This window comes from Heteronotia binoei, chromosome 8, assembly GCF_032191835.1.
Source record: "Heteronotia binoei isolate CCM8104 ecotype False Entrance Well chromosome 8, APGP_CSIRO_Hbin_v1, whole genome shotgun sequence".
NCBI lineage: Eukaryota > Metazoa > Chordata > Lepidosauria > Squamata > Gekkonidae > Heteronotia > Heteronotia binoei.
In genome coordinates, this window is record NC_083230.1 from 11,584,339 (window position 1) to 11,602,376 (window position 18,038).

Consider the following 18,038-nt stretch of genomic DNA (forward strand, 5'->3'; position numbering starts at 1 on the left):
GTTATTTATTTATTTATTTTATTTATATCCCGCCCTCCCCGCTGAAGCAGGCTCAGGGCGGCTCACAGTATAAAATCACAACAATAGATCAAAACATTATAAAACTACATTACATATAAAACACATTCTGTAATGAAAACAATCAAAATTAATTTGGTGCTAATCTCTTTGGTAATACAGATTTCTCCACAGCGGTGATGGTATGTCTTCAGCTTCCTACGGTATATTTGCTATCTTTTCTCATTCAGCATGATGAGGTATAATCCTGCAATTCAGCTTCGGTTGCTTTCATCACAACAGAGGGAGTTTTTAGGGCATTTTAAAAAGAAAAAAACACCTACCACAGATTAGGAAAGTGTTTAATTTCTCGCAAGATCTTGGTATGATCTACAGTATAAGCTCCACATCAATTAAACGCCAATCAGAAGAGAGCGGTCAGAAGAGAGGTGGTCTTGATTCCACCAGTGGGGGGCTGCAATCGAGAAGGCCCTCTCTCTGGTGACCTCTGGTGAATTATATTAATAATGGAACCACACTCAAATGCTGTCAGCCTGTCCTGGCACATCAAAGCTCCTTGCATGAATGGATCTAATCCTGTTTTTTTTCTGGGCAATTTTGAGGTACTCATATCCGTTCCTTTATATTTGATGTACTTCAAACTTTCCAAAGTGTAAATCATCCTCACAGATTTAAAATCAGGTCAGCCAATCATGTGTATATTCTATACATAATTCAAAAGGCATAACAGAGGATCAAGTGGCAATATTATATTTAACATTTTATCACTCTTAGTAACATTGTAACCTCTATCAGGATGAGAGATGTCAAATACTTATCCCGTTACTTTCTAAATTCAAACCCTGGCAAGACTATATCGACCTCAGACCAGAAATATTGCAGACATTCTTGTTCAGGGATAGTCAGAAACGGGTAACACATGCGGTAGCAAAATTCTGCGTATTAGCTCTTAGAAAAAGGAATTGTGGGATTAAGAAGAAGAAGAAGATGATATTGGATTTATATCCCGCCCTCCACTCTGAAGAGTCTCAGAGCGGCTCACAATCTCCTTTCCCTTCCTCCCCCACAACAGACACCCTGTGAGGTGGGTGGGGCTGGAGAGGGCTCTCACAGCAGCTGCCCTTTCAAGGACAACCTCTGCCAGAGCTATGGCTGACCCAAGGCCATGCCAGCAGGTGCAAGTGGAGGAGTGGGGAATCAAACCTGGTTCTCCCAGATAAGAGTCCGCACACTTAACCACTACACCAAACTTGCTCTCCGGGATTAAGGGAATGTAATTGATTTAGAACTTATTATTACGTACTTTTAAAAACCTGCTTTCTATTTGCTTCAAACTGGCTGGTCCTCAGACCGTAACAAAGAATTGATTGAAGCTTATTCAGTTTCATTGTTATCACATATGTTTGATGCTTTTGCCAAAGCCCAAGAATACTTTCATCCCCTGACACCTTTACAACTCGCTAACTGGGCTACAATTAAAGTTATGCTGAAGTTTAACATTTTCTTGTAATATTCACTTGACTGTTAAAGTTTACACTGACATACTAAGTAGTTGCAGCCATGACCCTGGATAACTCAAGACTAACCTGATCTTGCCAGATCTCAGAAGCTAAGTAGGGTCAACCCTGTATAGTATTTGGGATGGGAGACCAGCCACCAAGGAATACCAGGCTTGTGAGGAGGAGCCAGGAAATGCCAAACTATCTCAGAACATCTCTTGCCTTGAAAATCTACAGGGCCTCCTTAAGTCAATTGTGACTTAGAATCATAGAGTTGGAAGGGACCTCCAGGGTCATCTAGTCCAACCCCCTGCACAATGCAGGAAACCCACAAATACCTACCCCAAATTCACAGGATCTTCATCGCTGTCAGATGGCCATCTAGCCTCTGTTTAAAAACCTCCAGGGAAGGAGAGCCCACCACCTCCAGTCCCGAGGAAGCCTCTTCCACTGAGGAATCGCTCTAACAGTCAGGAAGTTCTTCCTAATGTTGAGCCGGAAACTCTTTTGATTTAATTTTAACCCATTGGTTCTGGTCCTACCTTCTGGGGCCACAGAAAACAATTCCACACCATCCTCTATATGACAGCCCTTCAAGAGGATTTACAGAGGTGTAACTCTGTTTAAAATTGCATTGAAAAAAATCAATGTCCACTGTGAAATTATAACTGAGGCTGTTTTTCCAGCCCAAATTCACAGGATCTTCATCGCTGTCAGATGGCCATCTGAGGCTGTTTTTCCACCCCCAAATTCACAAGATCTTCATCGCTGTCAGATGGCCATCTAGCCTCTGTTTAAAAACCTCCAAGGAAGGAGAGCCCACCACCTCCAGTCCCGAGGAAGCCTGTTCCACTGAGGAATCGCTCTAACGGTCAGGAAGTTCTTCCTAATGTTGAACCGGAAACTCTTTTGATTTAATTTTAACCCATTGGTTCTGGTCCTACCTTCTAGGGCCACAGAAAACAATTCCACACCATCCTCTATATGACAGCCCTTCAAGTACTTGAAGAGGGTGATCATATCACCTCTCAGCCGCCTCCTCTCCAGGTTAAACATCCACAGCTCCTTCAACCTTTCCTTGTAGGACTTGGTCTCCAGACCCCTCACCATCTTCATCACCCTCCTCTGGACCCACTCCAGCTTGTCTATATCCTTCTTAAAAAGTGGTGCCCAAAACTGAACACAATACTCCAGGTGAGGTCTTACCAGAGCAGAGTAAAGTGATACCATCACTTCACGTGATCTGGACACTATACTTCTGTTGATACAGCCCAAAATTACATTTGCCTTTTTTGCCACCGCATCACACTGTTGACTCATGTTCAGCGTATGATCCACTAAGACCCCTAGATCCTTTTCGCACATACTACTGCCAAGACAAGTCTCCCCCATCCTATAACTATGCATGGGATTTTTGATGGGGGTGGGGAAGAAGCTGCAATAAGTACCCAGTGTTCCAAGACTTGCCGTGTAAGTATTTAAATATGCTCAGTGATCAATACCAATACAATACAACAATGATCAAAACAATAGATACTGTATGATATGATCACAACAGTACTATATGATCACAACTGATATGATCCAAGCAGTACTGAGAGGACATAAGAAAGGCTTTTAAAAGCAGACAGACTTGGTAGATGATCTTATGATTTTTCTAATTGTGAAAGAGGACCAATGAATCAAACTTGCACAGATTTGTGTATTTCACATGCAGTGCAATCCCCAAGCAGAGTTACACCTGCCTAAGTCCACTGACATCAATGGATTTACAGAGGTGTAACTCTGTTTAAAATTGCATTGAAAAAAAAATCAATGTCCACTGTGAAATTATAACTGAGGCTGTTTTTCCAGCACACAGCACATTATTCTTGCATTTGTCACAGGTGAACACAGGTTCCGCATTATTTTTTACATGGCAAGACTTTCCACAGAAAAGTTGCCATATTTGAGGCGGACTTTACTTTGTCTCAGTATATTTCATCTTCACGTAATAGAGCAAGTCTCTGGGCACTATTCAGAAGAATTAATGAGTCCTGAACACATAAATCCTTTGGATTTGGCATGCCTAGGTTTCTTTGGATGACGGTAGTATTGTGACACCACTGAAATGTGCACAATTACTGCAGTAAACAGACAACACTTTCAAGCAATCTCTGCCTTTTACTGTCCTATTTAGTACTGACTGTTATTCCTTTATCTTGTGAGGTTAGATAAGGAGATGTTCTTTATCAGATGAGTAAAGCTGAGGGTGGATGACCATAAGTATCATGCAAGCCATGACAAGCCTGGAAAATCACACAACTAGCATATTATCTCTGGAAGTCTTTAAGCAAAGTGGAAGCAGCAATTACACACTAACCACAAGTACCTGCTTCTAAAGTCTTGCATGAAATGAAATCTAAGTTGATTGTCAAATGAAACATGGTAATAATTTCAGTCACGGGGACTGGCACCACTTTCTCTGTGCCCCTGCAAACATGATGGGAGTCACTCATTTCCACCGCAACATGCCCTTGATCACACCGTGAGCATTCACTTGCAAAGTGTTATGTCCTAGTGAGCGGCTCAGGAAATCAGTCTAATTTGGGTACCTTTGCTGCACAAAACAGCCACAGAGAAACTACCTTCTAAAATGCTATTACACACCCTGAAACTGCTTCTCACAAAAAGTGAAAAGGCTACAAAGGGTGAAAAGCATCACTAACAAGATACTACTCACTCACAATGGACCTGAAAAGGTCAACGAGAGTCACAACTGCTCAAGAGGCGTGCCATAAAGACAGCAGAGTCCACAGAAGGCAAGCCACTGCATTGCCGATGCACAGTATGAGCTACACTTAAAAGGATTTCTAAAACAAAAACAGTACGCTTCAGTTCCAAAATACTGAATTGTAACAATTTACAACTTGTCAACATTGAATCGAAGCTACTGAAATAATCTAAGGACACAACACCTCATTAACACAACAAAATATTCACCAGCCCTAGAATATGGGCTCCTTATAAAGAAAAACCTTGATAGTGGCAACTGAATCATGCAATCTCCTCCCTTTTCAAATTTGCTTGGCGCGGTTATTTAAACTGCAATCCTAAGGATTCTTTCTTGAGAGTAAGCCGCCCACTGAAAACATGGGACTTCTCAACAGACATGCCTAGGCTCCCTTGGGTACTCACTATAGTCTCTTCAGTTTATCTGTTCTTTTAATAATATCTAGCTCTGGCTTCTTGATTTCATCTGCAATATTTGTATAGATTTGAATGCTACCTCTAAAGATGTTTTAGAATAAATGCAAGGAAAAAACGCCAAACTCCTGCTTTCTGAGTCAAAATAAAAGTCCATTTACAATTCAGTTCTATACAGAATTACACCAGTTGAAAGTCATTGAAATCAACAGGCTTAGACATAGGAAGGTACTGTTAAGTCCACCACTGTCCCGACAGAAGCAAGTGAAGCGTTCCTGAGAAACTCACAAGCAGTGCACAGAGATGACATTTGTCCTCAGCCCCGGGTAATCAGAGGTACCCTCCCACCAAGTTTGGATCATTTTTTAAAAAATTAAGTGTATGCTCATATTTATTAGCTAAGAACAATAAAGCAGCACTTAAACTCAGAAGCATTAAAAATAATTTCAAATTATAGTCCCAAACTGATAAAAGCATCTGAAACAAAAGTATCCAGTGAAGCAGCTGGTGCTGCAGTCCTTGCCAAAATAAATTTGCCAGAAATTGAAGCCCACTGGTTTCAACATGAGAGTGTTAAGCACACAAAATTAAAGATACTAAAAGATGTTTAATTTTTCATTCCCTTAGAACATTAAGTGCCATTGAATTGGATGGTATGTTTTTGTTTTGCTTTTGGTTTCATTAGGATTTTGGCACTCCAGCCTTGTGTAATGGGAAAGCACACAACACAACCCACAATCAGTGTTCCCTCTAAGCTGAGTTAGCGTGAGCAAAGCTCACAGATTTTTAGCCTCCAGTTCAGACATTTTTGTCTTAGCTCAGGAAGGATGACCCCGGTGCGCAATAATTTATGCAGTAGCACACAACTTTAACTCACAACCTTGATGTCAGTAGCTCACAAAGTAAATTTTTTGCTCACAAGACTCTGCAGCTTAGAGGGAATATTGCTCGCAATCCTCTTGAAACACATGTTCATCGTTTAATGAAAAGAGGGTGCATTTTCCAGGTTTGATTCATGCAAACACCTATCTTTATGAATTTGGATTTCTGGTCATCTGTACCAAAGCTGGAAAATACGGTGCATTTCCCTATTCATATGAAATGGTGACAAAGATTATCAGGATTGTGCATAACATGATTCCCCCTTTATGTGTACTCAGATCTTGAAAATCAGGGTTTGGCATAACCAGGCTACTCTTTCAGAATTTGTCTCTCAAAGTCAAGTTGCTTCCTAATATTTTCAGAGACCCACTTAATCGGAAATGTAAACACGCATCTGTATTTTTTTTTCTACTTTGGGCACAACACTATTATTGCAAATGCCAGGTTATTCAAGGTTCATTAATACTGTGAATGCACTTAGCTTCACTTCTGTTTAGAATGTGCTATGTTAAAATCATCAAGCAAAATGTTACGGAATTTGACCTTGGGAGTTTTACTCTTTACTAAAATGAATCTGGAGAAAATGATGAAAGACATTCAAAAGATACCAACAGTAAAAACGTAAGCACTGTTACATGCTGACATGTCCATTACCTTCAGAGGACTTAGAAGAGTATAACTCTGTTTAGGATTGTACTGTGATCCTGCCAGAAATATTGTGCTCATAATTTAAGAAGAAGAAGATATTGGATTTATATCCCGCCCTCCACTCTGAAGAGTCTCAGAGCAGCTCAAAATCTCCTTTCCCTTCCTCCCCCACAACAGACACCCTGTGAGGTGGGTGGGGCTGGAGAGGGCTCCCACAGCAGCTGCCCTTTCAAGGACAACCTCTGCCAGAGCTACGGCTGACCCAAGGCCATTCCAGCAGTTGCAGGTGGAGGAGTGGGGAATCAAACCCGGTTCTCCCAGATAAGAGTCCACACACTTAACCACTACACCAAACTGGCTCTCACCAAATTTAGTTTAGTAGTACTGCTAGTAATAATAAACATATGGATAAACATTTTACAAATCTGGGGACTTAAACTGCTCTGAATACAACATTCATTTCAGTTGTTCATGTTTTGCAGATCTTTATGCTACCCATAAACAACACAAATAAAGGTATGTAAATAAACATAAACTTTTATGCGTGTCCTGATATAGGGATTTCTGTATCAACAGGAAAGTCAGAGAAACTTCCTCTTACTATTAACTTAAAAATTATTGCAGCCTAGCATTTGAAGGAATGGCACTGAAAAATCCAGCTCATTAACCGAAGGACATTATCGCTTTCGAATAATTTAGACATCCACAACTAGGAAGCAGTTAAAGAAAATAAAAATGTTGGTTAATTTCTGTTCTAATACAAAAGATTTTCGTGGAGCACAACTGGGGAGGTGAAATTCCACTGTCGGGTTCATGCCAGAGCAAAGCACAGTTTCCATGGCTCTTCTCCAAAAAATTTTACAAAGCAAATCACCGGCTCAGGAAATTAAAAAGCATGGTTCACAGAGTACACATTTGCATATGCCAATACAATAGGCCAGTTACAAAATTCTCACCCCTCCTTATCTATTACTACCAGAATAAAATACATATTTGCTTACCTGAAACAGAGACTTCCATGATGGCTTCCAAAGCTCTGTTGTTGTCCAGATCCCGGCTTAGCTTGAGCTCTCCGGTAGAAGAGTCCAAAAGCAGCAGGTTTAACTCATTGCCCCTGACAAAAGTGTAGTTCAGTTGGTCAGACATATCGGGATCATGGGCAGGGATCTTGCCAATTACTCCAGAAGGGAAACTATTGGATTTGTTAGTGACATAATTGTTGAAAAGGATCTGGAAGTCTTGCAGCACCGGAGCGTTGTCATTCTGATCCAGGAGACGTATGTGAACAGTAGCTCGGCTAACAAGAGGGGCTGAGGTAGCTTGCACCACGATCACATATTCTGTCTGACTTTCATAATCTAGATCCATCAGGGCTGTGAGGTCTCCATTGAGGAGGTCAAGCTGAAAGACTTCAGGGATGTTCCCCTCCACAATTTGATACATAATTTGCGCATTGGTTCCCTCGTCCGGGTCTACAGCACTGATTCGGGTCACAATGGAACCGACGGGGCTGTTTTCCTTCACGAAGATGTCAAATTCGTCCTGCTCAAAAACAGGTGGGTTATCGTTGATATCTAGCACTGTAACCTGGATATCCACAGAGGCTTTAAGGGACGGGACTCCCCGGTCCACCGCAAAAGCTCGAAGACTGTAAACGGCGACATTTTCACGATCCAGTTTGCGCAGCGTCCGAATCACCCCTGACGTGGCCTCAATGTAAAAATCTCCATCCCCGTCGTCACCACCCTGGAAGGTATAAAGGAGGCGACCATTTTGGCCTGAGTCGCGGTCAGTAGCAGACACCTGCAGGACACTGGTAGAGAGTGGCACGTCCTCAAAAACAGCACCCTGGTAACGGTCACGAAGAAATCGGGGTGCATTGTCGTTGGCATCCAGGATAAGGATCTCCACATAGGTGGTATCAGATTTCTGAGGGATTCCATTGTCATGGGCTGTGATGGCCAAAGTATAAGCAGCTTGGTCTTCGTAATCTAACTCCATCAACGTGGTAATTGTGCCCATGTCAGGATCAATGCGAAACTGAGGGATGTTGTCCTCCAGGACGTAAGTGATCCTAGCATTCTCCCCAGTATCTTCATCAGTGGCACTGATGGTTACAACGGACGTGCCGACAGGCTTGTCTTCACTGATACTCACTGTGTAGTGGGAACTTTGGAAAACTGGCCGGTGTGTGTTGGCATCTGTGACATTGATGAAGACTTGTACGGTGTCAAAGAGAGTTCCATCTGAAGCCATGACCGTTAACACATATTGCCTCTCTTGCTTGTAATCCAGGGGCAAAGACAGGGTGATCAGCCCACCCGCACTCTGACTAGTGATAGCAAAGCGGTTCCTTGTGTTGCCACTAGTGATTTGGTAAGTCACCACACTGTTGACATCTCTGTCCACTGCTGTCAGGGTCAAGACACTGCTGCCTACCGCTGCATCTTCGTTAAGCCTGAGCTGATAAACTTTTTCCGTAAACACAGGGCTGTTATCATTGACATCAAGGACAGTAATAGACACGCTGGCTGAGGAACTCATGACAGGCACTCCATGGTCTCTGGCCTCTACCCCAAAATGGTAGCTCTCCACGGTCTCCCGGTCGAGCTCAGCAGACACTGTAATCCATCCAGTACTGTTGTTGATCTGGAAGGGAAAACCAGCGCCCCTACTTGAGGGCACTGGAGAAGGATGAGATAGTTCAACAAGTTTATATTCCAAGCGGGCATTATCCCCAGAGTCAGCATCTACTGCCTGAACATGTAAAACTGAGTAGCCCAGTGGGACATTTTCTAGTACTGTGGCTTGGAAAGGGGTGCTTACAAAGATGGGGGCATTATCGTTTACATCCAACACCTGAATGGAAACCATCCCACTAGAATTGATTTGTGGAGGCCTTCCCCCATCCTGAGCTTTTATCCTCAAATTATATTCTCTAATCGTCTCATAGTCCAGGGGGTTTATCAGGTCGATAGAGCCAGAAAAAGAATGGATGTAAAACTGGCCTTTGAGATTCCCACTCACAATACTGTAGTGTACCTGGGCATTGCTGCCCCGATCTCTGTCAGTGGCTTGCAGCTGCAGGACCTGACTGTTCACCGCTATGTCCTCCGGAATCTGCACCAAGTAGCGTTTCTCACTGAACTGCGGAGAGTTGTCGTTTTCATCTTCCACCACGATGTGCACAGTGACCGTGGCACTGCGGGGCTCCGGATCTTTGCCCTGGTCATTAGCTTCCACTACAAGATGATATTCTGAAATCTCCTCTCGGTCCACAGGAGCACAAGTCCTCACAACACCAGAGTGCGGGTCAATCTCAAAGACTCCCTCCCCAGCCCCAGGGTCCAGGATGCGATAGAGCAAGTTAGCGTTGCCCGGGGCATCCTCATCCGTGGCGCGAATAGTCAGCACTTCATAACCCACTTCAAGATTCTCTCGGATGTTCTCTCGATATTCCGGCTGCTCAAACACCGGGCCGTGATCGTTGGTGTCGCTCACGGTCACCGTCAGGAAGGTGGTGGCAGAACGGTGCCGTGGGGAGCCGTGGTCCGCCGCCGTGACTTGAAGCACGTGGGTATCTTTGGTCTCCCGGTCCAGGCTACGAGTGGTGACCACTACTCCGGTCGTAGAGTCAATGGAGAAGTAATCATCAGACCGCTTGTCAAAGAACGCCTCCATCGAATATGTCAGTCGGCCTGCTTCCCCCTCGTCGGGGTCATGGGCTTCCAGCGTGATGACCGTGGCGCCCGAAGGCTGGTTCTCAGCAATCGACACTTGATAGTTGGGCAGCTTGAACTGCGGCGGGTTGTTGACGCTCCTCAGCTTCCTGGCGCCCCGATGCCAAGACTCCCGGTCGGCGCCACTCCCTGCCCCAAAGGGACCACCCCCGCTTCTCCGCAACCTTCGCTTCTCCCCACCGTCTCCTCCAGGCGCCCACGGCCCCACCGGCCTCAGCTCCACCAGGATGTCCCCTTGGCTCTTCCTCAGGCGACACCGCAGCCGCAGCGGCTCCCCCCCGGGGGGCCGAGGGCACCCCTGCCTCCCTTCCCGGCAGGCCAAGGGGAGGCCGTCGGGGCAGCGGCACTGCGGGAAAGTGGTCAAGGCCCCGAGGAGGGCGAGCACCCCTCCGCCGCCGCTCTCCGGGCAGAGCAGGGCGGGCAGGGGCCCCCAGACGGCGAGGCGAGGCGGCGCGGAGCCCGCAGCCGCGCCGGGGCAGCCGCTCCAGGGCAGCGAGAGGAGGGCGCCGCAGGCGAGGCGCAGGTGGAGCGGCAGCGGGCGGGAGGGAGCGCACGCCAGGCGCTTGGGGGTCCTGCGCAGCCGCGTCACCTCCAGGGCGCCCCTCAGGCGGCGGGCGGTCAGGCTCGGCTCCAGCGCGCAGCGCCACTCGGGCCCCAGCGAGAGGTCCAGCAGCGGGGCGCCCCCTCCGGCCGGCCGCAGCTCCCAGCCCGCCGCGGGCGCCAGCAGCCCCAGCAGCAAGGCAGCCGCCGGCCAGCCGAGCAGCATCTCCGAGGCTTCCGAGGCCGGCGGGCGACGCAGTCCATCCACCCGCCGCGGCCGCGGGTCATCCGGCCTCGTCCCGGCGAGCGCCTCCCAAAATGGCTCCCGGAGAGCCGGCCGCTCAGTCGCCCTCGACGGCCGCTGCCTCAGCCGCCCTCCATGGCGCGGCTCGGGGAACGGGGCAGCGTCGCGCTTCTGCCGCTTTCCCCCTCCGGAGGCTCGCTCCCGGGCGCTGGGCTCCCTCCGACGCGCCGCCGGCCGCTCTTTCCCCCGACGGGTCGCGAGGTGCAAAGAGGCGGCTGAGAAGTGGAAAGTTCTGCCGCGGGCGAGCGCCTCCTCCGCTCAAACTTTCGCCCGCGCCGAGCTCGCAGCGCGCCGCCTGGGCTCCCTCGCGCTGTCTGCCTCGCTCCCAGGGATCTCGCCGCCGCCGCCGCCGCCGCCGCGATTGGCTGTGCGCCCGCCGCGCAGGTAAAGCTCATTGGAGACGGCGCGCGGATCGCTCGAGAGGCAGCGCCTCCTTTGGCCCTGGGGCAGAAGCGCAGGAGCGCGGCGGAGGTGGAGGCCTCCCCCTGGAATAAGAAGTTGCAGATCTCCTAAGGAAGGGGGTGGGCAGGACTCCCCTGTGACCCTTTCGCTGTCCCGGACTATCCGTGAAGATTGGGAAAGGGGGGGCGGGCTTTAGGGTTGCCAAGTCCAACTGAAGAACTATCTGGGGACTTTGGGGGTGGAGCCTAGGAGACTTTGGGGGTGGAGCCAGGAGACATTAGGGCTGGAGCCAAGATCGAGGCTGTGACAAGCATCGTTGAACTCCAAAGGGAGTGCTGGCCATCGCATTGAAAGGGACGGCACACCTTTTCAATGCCTTCCTCCCCTAGGAAATAATGAAGGATAGGGGCACCTTCTTTTGGGGCTCATAGAATTGCACCCCCTGGTCCAATCGTTTTGAAATTTGGGGGATATTTTGGGGGGGAGGCACTAGATGCTATACTGAAAATTTGGTGCCTCTACCCCAAAAAACAGCCCCCCCCCAGAGCCCCTTGGATCAATTCGCCCTGATTTTCTATGGGAATAAATCTCCATAGGGAATAACAGAGTTCCCAGCAGACATTCCCCCCCCCCCCCGCTTTCTGACGACCCTGAAGCAGGGGGAGGGTCTCCAAACCGGGGGATCCCCTGCCCCCACCTGGGGATTGGCAACCCTAGTGGGCTTCCAGATTTAATTTAAAGAGGCAACCCTCCTTGTTGCATTACCAAAATAAATGGAAGTTTAGAGGAATTTTAAAGGTCTGTCTCTCCAAACTTTTCCTGGAGTACTAAAGTTACAATAAATATCCTCAGGCAGACATTGAATGTAGGAAGTGGGGGGGGGACTATTCCCCCACACACACACACACACTACATCTGGGGAAATGGAGTTGCAGATCTTCCATATTTTGTGCAAGGATAACATTTTAGATTGCTTCTTATGTTGGGAAGGTAGAATGAGAGTTTCCTGGTGTCACCTGAACAGACACCCACCACCAACTAGCTTTGGAAGAAGAAGAAGATATTGGATTTATATCCCGCCCTCCACTCCGAAGAGTCTCAGAGCGGCTCACAATCTCCTATATCTTCTCCCCCCACAACAGACACCCTGTGAGGTGGGTGGGGCTGGAGAGGGCTCTCACAGCAGCTGCCCTTTCAAGGACAACCTCTGCCAGGGCTATGGCTAACCCAAGGCCATTCCAGCAGGTGCAAGTGGAGGAGTGGGGAATCAAACCCGGCTCTTCCAGATAAGAGTCCGCGCACTTAACCACTACACCAAACTGGCTCTCCTATGGAGGACTATTTTTATCAGCAAGTATGATGGGAGGGGGCGGCGGCTCAAGGCCTGCATCCTCCCTTTGCATTCAGCCTGCAAATTCCCTTGCCACGCATTCCCTTTCTCCATCCCTAGTTTGCCTCTGGATTGCAAATTGGGAGAGGGAGTGGAAAGGAGGGGCAGGTTGAGTTTAGAGGCCTCCGGTGCCTGATTATAAAGATTCCATCTGATGTATAGGTTGCAAGTGTGTGGTTCCAGTTTGGAGAGCCAGTTTGGTGTAGTGGTTAAGTGTGCGGACTCTTATCTGGGAGAACCGGGTTTGATTCCTCCACTTGCACCTGCTAGCATGGCCTTGGGTCAGCCATAGCTCTGGCAGAGGCTGTCCTTGAAAGGGCAGCTGCTGGGAGAGCCCTCTCCAGCCCCACCCACCTCACAGGGTGTCTGTTGCGGGGGAGGAAGGGAAAGGAGATTGTGAGCCGCTCTGAGACTCTTCGGAGTGGAGGGTGGGATATAAATCCAATATCTTCATCTACCTCACAGGGTGTCTGTTGTGGGGGAGGAAGGTAAAGGAGTTTGTGAGCCGCTCTGAGACTCTTTGGAGGGCGGGATATAAATCCAATATCTTCTTCTTCCCTATAGGGTACGTATTTTTGGCAGAGGGCCATAGCCAGTAGCTACATATGTACATCGTAGAATTGACTTAGTCTCAATAGTAGGCAATATACAGCACTTTGGCTGCAACCCCCGGGGCCCCTAGCTATGGGGCTGCTTCCTGCCAATCTCTCATCACTATCTACTAATAGATGGTTTGGTGGCTGATGCTCACAAAAATTTTCACCTTCCGGATCCTTCTGACCATCTTGGATTTCTGCTTGGTTTCAGATTCCTGTAATACTAATTCCATTATGTTGCTTATTGGATGCCCCACTAAATAAAGGTAAAGGTAGTCCCCTGTGCAAGCACCAGTCATTTCCTACTCTGGGGTGATGTCACACCAGACGTTTTCACAGCAGGCTTTTTTTTTTTCTGGGGTGGTTTGCCATTGCCTTCCCCAGTCATCTACCCTTTCTCCCCAGCAAGCTGGGTACTCATTTTACCGACCTCTGAAGGATGGAAGGCTGTGTCAACTTTGAGCCGGCTACCTGAACCCAGCTTCTGCCGGAATTGAACTTAGGTCATAGCGTGTTGTAATATACCTTGAATCTTGGTGAGAAAGGCAGAGTACAAATAACACATAAATTCATCATCCTAGAATTTGCTAGGAACGCAATACAATCATATTTTTTCCACAGCTTCTGACTGATGTGATCAGTTGTGAAGTAACGCCGCCAGAGCTTACGGGAGACCCTGTAAGAAGAGCCCTGTAAGCTCTTGGATGATTGGCTACATCAGGAGGGTGTGGCTTAATATGCAAATTTCCTGCTACAAAATAAGCCCTGAACGCTGCAATGGCAATTCTGTGCTCATGTACGACTTTTATTTTCAGCCTGCTGTCCAGCTGGTTTTTGAGCTGCGCTTGTTCCTCGTTACTCCAGTGGCCTCTAGTGGCGGCGGAAAGACTTATTGTTGCCCAAGCCAAATGCATAACAATTGAATGATGGCAATGTTCTGCAGGATATCATGATATAGTTAACAGGTAAAGCTTTTATTATGGGGTATTTTGCAATTGGGAGAGTCAAATAAACTATTTGAACATGTATTGGATTACTTACAACTCAAGATAAGCCCATTGATGTGGCATTAAATTTCAGCTGAATCAATAGCAGTTAAGTCCTATTGAAATCACTCATATATATTCATGTAAGAAGAAGAAGAAGAAGATATTGGATTTATATGCCACCCTCCACTCCGAAGAGTCTCAGAGCGGCTTACAATCTCCTTTACCTTCCTCCCCCACAACAGACACCCTGTGAGGTGGGTGGGGCTGGAAAGGGCTCTCACAGCAGCTGCCCTTTCAAGGACAACCTCTGCCAGGGCTATGGCTGACCCAAGGCCATTCCAGCAGGTGCAAGTGGAGGAGTGGGGAATCAAACCCGGTTCTCCCAGATATTTATTAATATTTATTAATATTTATTGATAACCATGGTTTTATCTGTTTTTATCTGTTTTAAATGCTGATCCCTTTATATGTTTAAATACTGTAATTTTGTTGGATCTATCACTGGAAGCCGCCCTGAGCCACTTGTGGGAAGGGCGGGATATAAATCCCAAATAAATAAATAAATAAATAAATAAATAAATAAAATAAGAGTCCGCTCACTTAACCACTACACCAAACTGGCTCTCCCTTCTGGCTCTGTAAGCAGAAGGCTGAAAGGCCCACTATACTCAGTAGGATTTCATGCAGAATAACCTACACAGGAACAGGCTGTAAGAGCCCCCCAATTTCAATAGACTAGGCAAATGCTTTACAGGAGTAAATAAGTTCCATGGATTCAGGGACACATACTCTGTAATAAGTACAATTACTGCCTAAATCTTTATGTTGTACCTGTATCATTTAGGATTCAGATTTTTAAAAATACAAAACATGCTTAGTAAGGTGGTTTTGTTCAGAAAGAAATCTGCCTTTGGTAGAACTTTGTGTATGACAAATTATCACTGGTGTCAATACTAGTTATGGATTGGGAGGAAAGTTCCTTCCTGAATTTACGTTTCTACTTATATTGAGCAGTGTGTATAATAATCTGTACTATTGCAGATAACTCAGAATCTCATGCTAAGCAGGCAAGATAGGGCTCCCCTTTTCCATTATCTGCAAGGGAAATTTTCTCCGAGGCTTATTCTGAGCTAGTGAAATATACAAAAGATTCAGACGCGCAACCTCTTTTGAATGAGAGAACTCAGGTCTGGGGTGGTGGGGGTGGTGGAATGGAATCGTGAAAAAAATAATAAATAAAACTAGATTTCTTTGTCAGAGTGCATGTGCGTTGCCTTTGTGTTGCTAACAAGGGCTACTTTAGACGTTACCTTGAAATGTGTATCCATAACGTGTCTAAACACACAATGTGCAGATCAGTTTTCAAGCAGACTTGCCGTGCCGGTCCTTTATTGTGATTGGACGTGATTCCTAATCAGAGAATAAGGATTCCTAATCAGAGACTAAGGACACCATGGTGGTAGATCCCATGGAGGACAAAAACCACCACAGCCCCTGAGGTGTTTGGGCCCTCTGACTCTCGAGCTGTCAGGGACCTTGCATCCAGCTGTGGCAACTGGACCAGAAGCCCGGGAGGTTCAGGAGCAGCAGCCACCACCAGAACCTGGGATTGCTGAGGAACCCATGAAGGAAAGTGGTCGATTGCTAAGCACCCACAGTTGTTCCCAGGACCCTGAGAACAGAGAGGCCCAGGCAGAAGCACAACACAGGTAGTGGAGTGAACACATAGCCGCCTAAGGCCTCTCCATAGAACATGAGGCATCTGTAGACCTAGATCTATCACATGACTGTGCAGGATTCTGGGCAAGCTCCAGCTGTGAGTGCCTGCAGACTCCAGGGACCAGACCACTGCTACAGCTGCAGGCACCTCCCCCCCCCTATAAGTGGCATCCTTTTGGCTCTGGCTGTTGTGGGATCAACTGTGCTAATAGGACCTACAAGCCTTGGTTCCTGGGTACAAATTATTTGAAGAGGACTGAAGTCTATGGGCTGAGATTGGAGCCCTACCTCTGGCAAGTTACTATTGGATCAACACCCACTACCCCCCTGTATTTTTGCTATATTGTTAGTTTATGTAATGTTTCTTTTAACAAGAATTACGTTTATTCTGTTTATACTCAAGCCATGATCATAAGAACATAAGAGAAGCCATGTTGGATCAGGCCAATGGCACATCCAGTCCAGCACTCTGTGTCACACAGTGGCCAATATATGTGTGTGTGTGTGTATACACACACACACATATACATGCATAAATATACACACATACATACACACTCACACACCCACACACACATATATATATATAATGTGGCTAATAGCCACTGATGGACCTCTGCTCCATATTTTTATCCAATCCCCTCTTGAAGCTGGCTATGCTTGTAGCGGCCACCACCTCCTGTGGCAGTGAATTCAACATGTCAATCACCCTTTGTGTCATGGGTGCTGGGGACCCTGCAGAGGAAGTTGAGCCTGCAGAAGAAACTGTGCCCCTGCCACCTGCACCAGTGCCCCTGCCTCCTGCTGGAGAAGATCCCAGCCCCCCTGCCTCGCCCTCTCGGGTGGCTCGTGTGCGTGACCGCCTCCGTCAGGACCTCAGGGATCGGAGGAGGGCGGCACGCTCACAAGCAAGACGCTCCCTGAGCCCTGAGTTTTGAGAGGATTCTGGCCCTTCTAAGAGCAAGGATGCTTGAGTTGTAACAGGATCCTGGCTGCCTCTCTGAGCCAGCAATTAGCCCAAATGGGCAACAGCCAGCAGAGGGCTATATAGCTGTAGGCTTTGGGAAGAGGCTTTGTGGAAGCAACTAGTCATCTCCCTGATGTTCTAGAATCCACTCCGGCTTGACTTTGGTTTCTGGACTCCCTGACTTTGGCTTGTGACTTCTGGACTCCCTGACTTCGGCTTCTGGACCTCGGACCCGCGATACTTGTACAGTGATTTGGATTTGGTGCCTCAGACCCTCCTGCTTACTGGCTACAGACCTCGGACTGCCCCTGGACTTTGCCTGACCCGGCCCCAGCCGTGACACTTTGGGTGAAGAAATACTTCCTTTTATCCATTTTAACCTGATTGCTCAGCAATTTCATTGAATGCCCACGAGTTCTTGTATTGTGAGAAAGGGAGAAAAGGACTTCTTTCTCTACTTTCTCCATCCCATGCATAATCTTGTAAACCTCTATCATGTCACCCCGCAGTTGACGTTTCTCCAAGCTATTTATTATTATTATTATTATTATTATTATTATTATTATTATTATTATTATTATTATTATTAAAGAGCCCCAAGCATTTTAATCTTTCTTCATAAGGAAAGTGTTCCAATCCTTTAATCATTCTAGTTGCCCTTTTCTGCACTTTTTCCAATGCTATAATATCCTTTTTGAGGTGCGGTGACCAGAATTGCACACAGTATTCCAAATGAGACCGCACCATCGATTTATACAGGGGCATTATGATACTGGCTGATTTGTTTTCAATCCCCTTCCTAATAATTCCCAGCATGGCGTTGGCCTTTTTTATTGCAATCGCACACTGTCTTGACATTTTCAGTGAGTTATCTACCACGACCCCAAGATACCACGATCTCTTGGTCAGTCTCTACAATCACTGGCTGCGGCATGTAACTGCAGCTCACAAGTCATGGGAATTCCTAGCTCTGCTGTCACTGTTGCCCCTCCCCTTTTTCAGGAGGGCCTCTCTTTGGCTGCAAGATCCCAGGGGACCAAGGCCCCATGCTCCTATCTGTGCCTCCTAGTTATTCCCTCTGAGCACATGGGCCAAGGGAATGCACATACATTCCCCCCAATGCCGTGTACCTTGCCACTGGTGGTCAGGGTACTGAAG

At 47.1% G+C, this 18,038-nt stretch overlaps 1 protein-coding gene across 1 annotated transcript in view; it reads right to left on the minus strand.

The window, feature by feature from the left end:
- Positions 1–10,739, minus strand: part of CELSR1 (cadherin EGF LAG seven-pass G-type receptor 1) — a 314,186-nt gene extending 303,447 nt beyond the window's left edge. Inside the window, exon 1 of the mRNA XM_060246078.1 lies at positions 7,235–10,739. Coding sequence (XP_060102061.1) covers positions 7,235–10,739 — 3,505 coding nt within the window. The remainder of the gene's footprint in view (positions 1–7,234) is intronic.
- Positions 10,740–18,038: the final 7,299 nt, after the last annotated feature.